Here is a 9,027-nt window from a genome sequence, read left to right as displayed (position 1 = left end):
AACAGTCCAATCACACCCCAGCTTTGACCAATCCTCTCTCTACAGCGTAACACTGTAGGAAAAAACAAATACCCCCTTTTTTTAAAGAAGGAGGAGGGAGAAAAAAAGAGAAGGTAGAAGGGTGAGGTTGGAGGGTTGGGGGGTAAGGTGATTGTTCCTAATCGATTTTCCTGAAGTGCCTGCTCATGCTTTTGGCCCTGAAAACACTTAGCAAAATCACTTTTGATAGAACTGAGGGAAAAACCCCTAGCTACTCTTATGCAGGAGAGGAGGAAAGAACTTGTGGTTTTCAAGTAACTTATGACAAAACTGGGGGTGGAGTAAACAGGTTAGGCAATTGCGGGACTCAGATCAAAAGGTGGAATAAAGTGCACAGTCATTGTCAAAAATATATTAATTTGATACTAAGAAAATTAGGAATATTACTAATTACTAGATTGCTGATGTTTTAATACGTTTTGGTTTTCATGGAACATACAATCACAATCGGACATAGAGGATTGTTTGCATTTTTTAGAAAAAAATTGCTTGGAGCTATCTACAGAAATTCTGTGAACTCAATTCAAGGAAAACTGCCCTGCAGCTCTTTGGATTTGGACTGGTTCCCTCGGTTAGATCCACAGAGAGAAAGGGAAATGGAGATTCAATGATTCGAGTGGGTGGCTCCCTCTTTCTTCTGGTCTCTCTCTTCGTGTCTCTAGTAACCTCTTTTTCTAAAGGCCTGTATTTTCCAATTCTCCATCTTCCATCCCTATGGCATGAGACCGTGAGATCATGATGAGTTTCTCTTTTTTTGTAAACTGCCTCTGAACCGGCCGAGGTGGCTCGACCTTCTGTGGCTCTTCGCCGGGCCCCTCCTGGGGGCTCTCCTCCCGGGTCGGGTCCTCCGCACAGTCCTGGCGTTTACTGGCTGGTGTGTCAATGACAGACTCCAAGGAGGTGCCCGCCTCCTCCAGGGGAGTGTAGCCCTTATTGCTGCTGGATTGATCCGACTGGGAGCTCTGAGAGTCTCTCCTGGTCCCCCGCGCCGAGACGGGAGGAGAGGCCCCCGGGGGAAGGGGGATTGCGGTGGAGGCTTCCGCCAAAACGGCCACGTCCACGTCGGTCACGCTGGGGTTGGGTGAGGGGTCTGGGGATGCGGCTCTCCTGCAGTCGAGGAGACCGCTTGTGCTCTGGCGCCTCAAGGCCAAGTATTTGCCGGTCCTGGGCAGACGGCCGCCCTGCCCCCTGGTGGTGACCGTGAGTGTCGCAGCCGCCACCGCCGCCGCTTCCTCGTCCTCCGACTCGCCGGGCTCCCGGCGCCGGGGGCCACGCAGGCCGGCCCCCCCGCTGAGATCCGTCAAACTCAACTCAAACTCCCCCCGCGGGATCTCCTGGGAGCCCCTCTCTCCCGGAGGGCGCTGCCAACTGCAGCTGGCGCCCTCCCCGTCCTCATCCCCGTCCCCGACCCGGTCCCGGTCTCCTTGCAAGGGCAGCAGGGCGAAGGCGCTGAGGGACGAGCCCACAATGGAGCTGGCCGTGCTCTGCCGCTCCCAGCTCTCCGGGGGGCTGCACGGTGTGGGGCTGCTGCTGCTGGCTGCCGCTGCTGCGGCGGCGGCGGCCACGGCGGCTGCGGCCGCTGCAGCTGCCCGTCGGCGACCCGCCAGCACCGAGCGCTCCCGATAGATGCTGTACACAGCCTCGGCCAGGCTGGGGGGCTCCCGCGGGCAGCGGGGGGACGAAGCCAAGTCGGGCGGGGACACGGGGCCCCTGGCACCGCCGCCCCCTCCAGCAGCCCCGCCTCCCAGCGCCGGCGGGGGCCAGGAACCTTTGGACAGCATCGCGGCCGCCCCGTAGGCATCTCCCGGGCTGCTGCCCCCGGGCTTAAGCTCTAGGCCCCGGGACTGCACGTAGCTGATGAAACCGTTAAGGGGGGATGCTGCTGAGGGGCCCGAAGTGGCGGCCGAAGAGGACGAGGCGGCCGCGGCCGCAGCCGCGGCAGCCGCCGCCAGGTCTTTGGCTCGGAGGCTGTGCACGTCGATGACGGTGGAATAGAGGTCCCGCAAGTTGATGATCTTGGTCTTCTTGTCTCTGTTCTCGTGGAGCACCGCGTTGGCGCAGATGAAGAGGAAGATGCCTATGCCCATGATGAGGGGCCCGAAGACTTTGAGCTTGTCAGAATGCAAGTAACCGGAGAAGAGTTGGAAGAGGAAACCTACTGAAGTGGACGAAGAGGAAGAGGAGGAGGAGGAGGAGGAGGAGGAGGAAGGGGTGGCCGCCCGGGTGGGGGGCGTGCTCTTAGTGGCAAAGATGGAGCTCGAGTTGGACTCTGCGTTGGCTAGACTAGGAGTCCCCGAGTGATCCCTCGACAGGTACTTGTTGCTACTGTTGTTGCTGCTGGCTCTGGCACTGCTGCCAGCGGCGGCCAGGGCCCGATGACCACTTCCCCCTGGAGACAGCTGCTTGGCGCCCTCCCGGTGGGTCCCACTGGCTTTGGGCCAGTAGCCCACCACGGCCATGGCTATGCCTACTAGCAGTACCAGGATCCCGCAGAGGGCGATCAGGCCCGAGATGGAGCAGAGCTTCAACTTGCCCTTCACTACCACCACGTCGTTCTTGCGCTTCTTTTTGGCTTTCCTCTTACGTTTGGGGACCTGACTCTGCGGGCGGAGAGGATCTTGCTTTCTAGCGGAGATCCTAAGGAGGCCCCCTGTGGCGATCATCGCGGGCCCCTGGACTGCGGGGCAGTTGCAGGGGGAAGGTGTGCGTAAGGTGGGGAGCTAGCTTCTACACCACCGCCTGCAGCAAAGAGAAAGACTGTCAAAGACAGCAGGGGTTGGAGCAGTAACACTTCTTACTTGCAAAATCTTACCCACCCCACCCCAGCCCCCTGCATCAGAGAGTGACCTTAGAGGTGCAAACTAAACAGTATGGAGGCTGGGGGTGATGGCCTGGCATTGGGGGAGGGGTGATTGAAGGCACTAATATTAGAAAAGGACAAATCTGTGTAGGAAAATCCACCAGCTCCCATAGCCAAAGATATCTCAGGTAGTAATCCTGCTTTACTCATTTCTAACAAATTAAGAACAAGTCCCCTGTCCCCAAAACCTGCCAAGGACTTCGCTAGCATGAACCTTTTATCAGGGCTAGGGAGACACCGAAGATCTGAACCCTTCCAAGGACTTTTGTCTGAAGCATCTGAGGAGCTTCTGAACCCTGACTATGGGCATTGACTTAAAATCCCTAGAACAAGAGAAAGGTTCCTTTCACTAATTCAAATAGTTGGAATTTAAAGTAGATACACATCAGGAATCATCAGGCCAAGAGTATTTACTTCAGACAGAAAATTAGTTGCTGGGGAACAGCAAGGTTTACTTAGTTGGATATGTGGCATAGCCAACTAAGAACATCCCTTTTAAAAGTTTTTTCTCCCACTCATTATTTTATCTACAAGGAAAAGCAACATATCTTCCTCACAACCACCCCCCTCCCTTTGCAATGGAACATCTGGACAGTTGCCTCATTTGGAATATGTAGTTTTAGGTAATGGGTTATGTAACTGAGTCCTTCCTTCTCTCAGTCTCTCTCTCTCCCTCCCTTCAAAAGGAGTTACCTTGAAGATAAGAGTGTCAGGCCTTATTAGTGGATGAGAGTACTCCCTGGACTTAAGGGGAAAGATCGGTTTTTGTTGTGTAAGGAAAATGACAATCCCCTCCCTTTTTAAAATGTCATTAGAAACAGCTTTTCATCTTATTGCTGTGCTATCAACATGCATGATCCCAGAATTCAAAAGAGTGGGTGATTAGCTATGGAAGGAGCAGTCCACACAAGAATGAAGGTTTGTGGAATCAGCCATACATATTGCTGATGAAGGATGTTTTTTTCATCCTTTTTCCTTTGTCCCCTCCCCCCCAAGGTTCAGGGGGTCATTTATAGAAAAAGAACACAACAGCAATCAATAGTCCACTCCTGTATAATACTATACAAAGTTCAATTATTTACTTCAAAGCTCTGTTTAGTAACCACATAGATGCACATTTGGGGTTATTGGTTCCTGGAAAATTGCACACCTGCTGGCCCTCCAGAGTGAATAATTTGTTGTTCAATGTGCTGTAGAGATGTTTTCAAATCAAATGGGGAGGCTAGAATGTAGGGTAGTTTATGGAGCTGAGAAAGGTAAGAACCACTCCTGGACCTTTTGTATTTTATCTTGTTTAAGACATAATTCTTTATTTTTAGAATGATTTAGTATTACAAATGTGTTATTGACATGGTAGAATTTTGCTCTTGATGGGTTGACCAGCAGAGTTTTTGCTCTTAATTCCCTCCATTACATCAATATCGACACCATCCTTTCTCCAAAGGAAAGGAAAAGCAGGTATGTGAGAATCAGACTTATAAAATGTTTGCAAATCAATGTCTCCCTGGTACTTAGTCGGTTTTCAATAAAGAGAAACATAAGGTAGGTTATAGAGGGATTAGTAAGGGGACAGAAGACTTATCTTTAAGCCAGTTACAGTATTGTTTTAGGAAGGGAGAGGTCAGAATCAATCCACGAGTTAAAAACAGGTTGCAGAACACTACTTAGCTTATTACAGGTACGTAGTTGTATGTTTTTTTTTTAAGTATACCTATTATCTAGTTGTAACATATTGAGAACTGTTTAAGTAACCTCCAGAGGATCTTCAATGTAGTAACCAGGAGATTAATGGCTCTTTTAAGATTTGGGGAATCAGATCTTTTTTTTTTAGAGGAGCTACCCCAAATGGACACTGAAGGATGTATTTCTAGGATTGAAGAAGGGTAAACAAACATTTGGTTTACTAGAGGTTATCAGTGGGCAATAAGATATGGGAAGAAAGGATATGAATTTCTCTTGAACAAGATACCTTCAGCTCTGTGTTGGATGTATGAAGTGTAACAAAATAGATAACCATGGAATTTTTAAAGCTTGGACAATTCTTTTAATTCTGTAGATTTTTTTTGTATTGCAGTTTTTGCTGCACGGAGTCGATTCTTAGATGGGGGAGGGTGCTGGTCGAGGAAAGGAAGAAGTGTCTAAAAATACAACTGCCTCCAAGTGAGACATTGAGCTTTTCCCCTCTTGATGGATTAGGTCCCACAGTGTGCTCTATGACTCGCTAGAGCTTGAGGTCTAGGAGATTCACGTCTTGCCCAAGATCCAACATAAGCTATCATCCAGGTTCTTAAATCATTACTTCACATTAGGGAGAAGTGAAGCGGCGCCCCCCGCCCCCCAACATTACCCCTACCCCCTCCGCGCGCTTCTTTTAATTGAGTCTTTATGTTTGAGTCACATGAGTGCAGCAGATGTTTTGTCCGCCTCTGGAAAGAAGCAAGAGAACCGAATTTCTCTTAAGCATCCCCCTCTTTGTAGACACAACAAGGGATCTGCCCTCCCCCAACGAGATGCCAGGGGAGGAAAGGGGTTCGGGGGGGGAGGGGAGGATGGGGAGACGAGGGAGGCAAAGCTTTCGGGCTGAGAAGTGAACTACTTGTTCAAAATGGCAGCACTATAAGCAAACACTAGAGTCTCACTCACCGAGGAAGACTGGGGGAGTCTAAGGCTGCAGGAAGAGAGCTCCGACGACGACACAAAGGAACCATGGAGAAACTTTTCAGCCCGAGTGGACAGTTGCGCGAAGATGCAGCTTCCCCGCATCCCTCATCTCTCCGCGGCTCAGAATCCCGGGAGAGCCCGCGGGAGAGGTCGCCCCAATTATATTCTCAGACCCCAGCCGCGGAGCCTGTGGCAAGAGCCATGGCGAGGAGTTTCCAAGAAGTGTTATGCCCTCCCCATCCTTCATCCTTCCTCCCTTTCCCCCTTCTTCCTTGTCTTTCTATTCTCTTCTCTTCTCGCCTCCCGGCCCCCTGGTTCTCTCTCGTTGATCCTCTAGGTCCCTGCCTTCGCGGGCGGGACGCGGGCGGTGGTCTGAGGTCTTTGCCTGTTCTTGTGTTTGTTGCCGCCGCCGCCGCCGCTGCTGCGGGCTTGCGCCGCTCGGGCTCTGGCTCCGGGGAGTGGAGTTGAGTCCGCGGCGGCGGCGGCTGCTGCTGCTCCTCTCAATGGGGTTGGCTGCTGCTGCCGCCGCTGCTGCTGCTGCTGCCGCCGCCGCCGCCGCTCTGCTGGCCGGACTCAGTGCTGTTGCTAAGATACCGGAGCCATGACACAGGGAAATTGCTGCAGGATGGCAATCATTACCCTTCCTAACTCTCCTCTTTAGGAGCGTACCCATCCCCCGCTCTTTACTAACGCCCCCCCCCCCACCCTCTTGCAGCACCCTTCTCTCCCCTCCCACCCTTCCTCTTGTCTTCCTCAGTCCTGCTCCTCCTTCTCTTTCTCCTCCTCCTACCCCACTTCCTCTTCTGCCTGCTGCCGGGTCCCTCCAGCCGACCCCGAGAGCAACAAGGTGAGGAAGAGGAGAAAGAGGGGAAGGAGAGAGCTTGGCAGTTCTAGTTCCCCGTCCAGGGTGGGGGGCTAGGGTGGGGAAGGGAGGCACCAAGAAAGAAAGAGAATGGGGGAAAGAGAGGGAGGGTGGAAAGAGGGTAAAACTGAATGGAGGGTGGCATCTTGGCAATGCCTACCCCAGCCTTCTAGTGTGGCAGAACCGCTTCCTTTCCTTGTTTGGGCGCTTTGCTCTTTTCCTACAAACTACCTGTCTGATCCGCAGGGCTGGAGAGGGTAAGCAGAAAGCCAACGACGACGCACCTAAGGGTCTCTCTCTGTCTCTATCTCTGACTGTCTCTGTCTCTGTCTCTCTCCCTTCCTTTCTCTATCTCTCTCCTTGTAGGATCGACCCTGTGACACATACTTTCCCCCCTTTTCCCAACTGTGTTTGAGCTGTGGATGAACACGGTAAGTTTTTCTTAAACAAGCCCAAACCTCGGTCTCTGCAGAGCAGCAATCTTTTAGTTAAGCTTATCTGCCTCACTCTGAATGAAGCCTCTGTCTGATGTTATCGCAGGAGTTCAGCGAAGCAGGGCATTATGACCCGCTTTTATCAAGAGTGCAGTGTCTCCCTCGGACACAGGCTGCTGCTGTTCATCACAGCCTAGAACCGCCTCTGAGGAGTCTCTCTGGGAGTCCCTGCTCTTCTGACCACCGGAGTAATAATCATCAGATCGTGACAAACCAAAACAAAGAAACAAAAAAACCTCTTCAATTTCCCACGATGGGGAGTTAGGGAAGGAGAAGATTCAAACTCATGTCGTAGATGAGAGGCTTGTTTCCTAATTTGTTCCCTGTTCTGCAAGCAAGCACCAGTATAAGGGGCAAGAGATTCTATAGTGGAAGTTCCCCCTCCCTCCACGAAGTGCTGAGAAACTAAGAAAGATTTCAATTATCTAATGATAAAAATACATTAAAAGGCCAAAAAAAGATACAGAAAAAGCAGCAGAGATGCAAGTAAACCAAGTAAATCCAAGATTTGAAATCCATCAGAAATATCTCACGTGTTTTGTTTAGGGTTTAGGGTTCATACAAGGGGCTCTTACCTGCAATATTGGGGGCTTTACTCAAAAGAGATAAAAAGGAAAGGTTAAAGAAGGAGGTAGAACAGAAAAGATGCCATTTGTTACTGGTTTAGTGATGGGTGTGTGGAGGGGGAAGGGGAAGATGAGGAAATACAGTTCCTAAAGAGGGACACCGAACCTTCCTTGTTAAAAGGTGGCCTTGGTCCTCTAGTCAAGTAGATTATGAAATTGGACTCTGATCAAATGGTGTTGTTTCCACCTCCTTCCACCTCAGCCTATTGTGGTGCAGGTTGTGAGACTGCCAGGAACTGTGGGATAATAAAATGAAGTTCTAGGTGTCCTAATTGGATTGGTTTTCTTTTAGATAAAGAAATCACCCAGAGCAGCAACCACTCCAGGGCTGATTGTCATTTCCTGCAGATTTGGGTCTCTGAGATTTCGGATTTCTCAAATTCCAGTAATAGCCTGGCAGCGCCTGGTGCAAAGATTGGACCTGAATACTAACATACATTTCACAACTGACTCTCTGAATAACTCTGAACAACTCCTTCCCTTCATGGGTCTCTGTTTGCTTAGCTGTAAAAAGTGGGAAAGAATGCTGCTCCACTTCATTAGGGTATTAGGTGGATTAAGTAGTTAATAGTTCCAGATGTCCATTATCATCATTATAATGTGTTCATTTGAAACTCATTTGAGGGATTTGGTTTGGGGGGGTGGGGAAGAATTCTATATGGACAACAAGCACTGGAATATAACTAAGGATTTCTTATGAAGATGACTGCAAGCACAAGGAGGTCTTATTAGTCAAATGCTGCTGTTTTGGACTTTTCCATTAAACCTGAGCATTAAGATACTTAGTAATTGGCTTTGTTTTCAGTCCAGAAGTCAGAAGAAACCAAACATATAATATCTGTTTCCATCAGAGACCTTTTCCATCTCAATAATGCAGCACCTAACCAGACTTACCCAGGACTCCAGAGTTGCAGGGAGATTTTTAAAGGACAATGGTACTCTCTCCTCTTTTCTGAAGCTACTTTCCTTCTAAATTTCATCAGCCCAACAAACCATTACTTTAAGGACATTTTATTGGATTCCTTGCAATGCCTACTGACCTGTAGTTGAGTAGAGGGGCTAAGGCCAGTGGACCCTATTTTTCATCAATGTTTCCAAGATTCAGAGTTCAGATCTATGCTAGCCATGGAATTGAAAATAAATGTTAAAACTAGGGGAATAATGAAGGTCTTGGGACAAAAAAAAAATAGTGGGGGAGTGAAGGGATCCCTGGCATGGTTGAATTAAACTAGCCTACAACCTCTCACTCCACTAATACTAGTTTTCTAAAAGAGAATCCTTATTTAATTTGTTCATTTTCATCATTTGTTCACAGCCCATTCACTGTGCCAATTTTTTTCATTCATTTCATTTGGCAACCTAGCACAGTTTATATAAATAAATTCTTAGGTTTGCCTACTCATTATCCTAGAGTATTCAAGAGGAGAATTGGTGACCTGACAAAGCTACTTTGCCCCCTCTGTGGATAATAGTGGATTAAGACCC

General features: G+C 49.4%; 1 protein-coding gene across 1 annotated transcript; it reads right to left on the bottom strand.

Moving 5' to 3' along the window:
- Window positions 1–433: 433 nt before the first annotated feature.
- On the bottom strand, window positions 434–5,621 carry TMEM200C (transmembrane protein 200C). Its single transcript, XM_036737919.1, has 2 exons — window positions 5,543–5,621; window positions 434–2,778 (listed from the first exon to the last, which is right to left on the bottom strand). The coding sequence occupies exon 2, from the start codon at window positions 2,700–2,702 to the stop codon at window positions 714–716; it is 1,989 nt and encodes a 662-aa protein (XP_036593814.1). The 5' UTR covers window positions 2,703–2,778; window positions 5,543–5,621; the 3' UTR covers window positions 434–713.
- Between the last annotated feature and the right edge of the window lie 3,406 nt (window positions 5,622–9,027).

Source organism: Trichosurus vulpecula, chromosome 1, assembly GCF_011100635.1.
Source record: "Trichosurus vulpecula isolate mTriVul1 chromosome 1, mTriVul1.pri, whole genome shotgun sequence".
Lineage (NCBI taxonomy): Eukaryota > Metazoa > Chordata > Mammalia > Diprotodontia > Phalangeridae > Trichosurus > Trichosurus vulpecula.
This window is presented reverse-complemented; position numbering and strand designations above follow the sequence as displayed.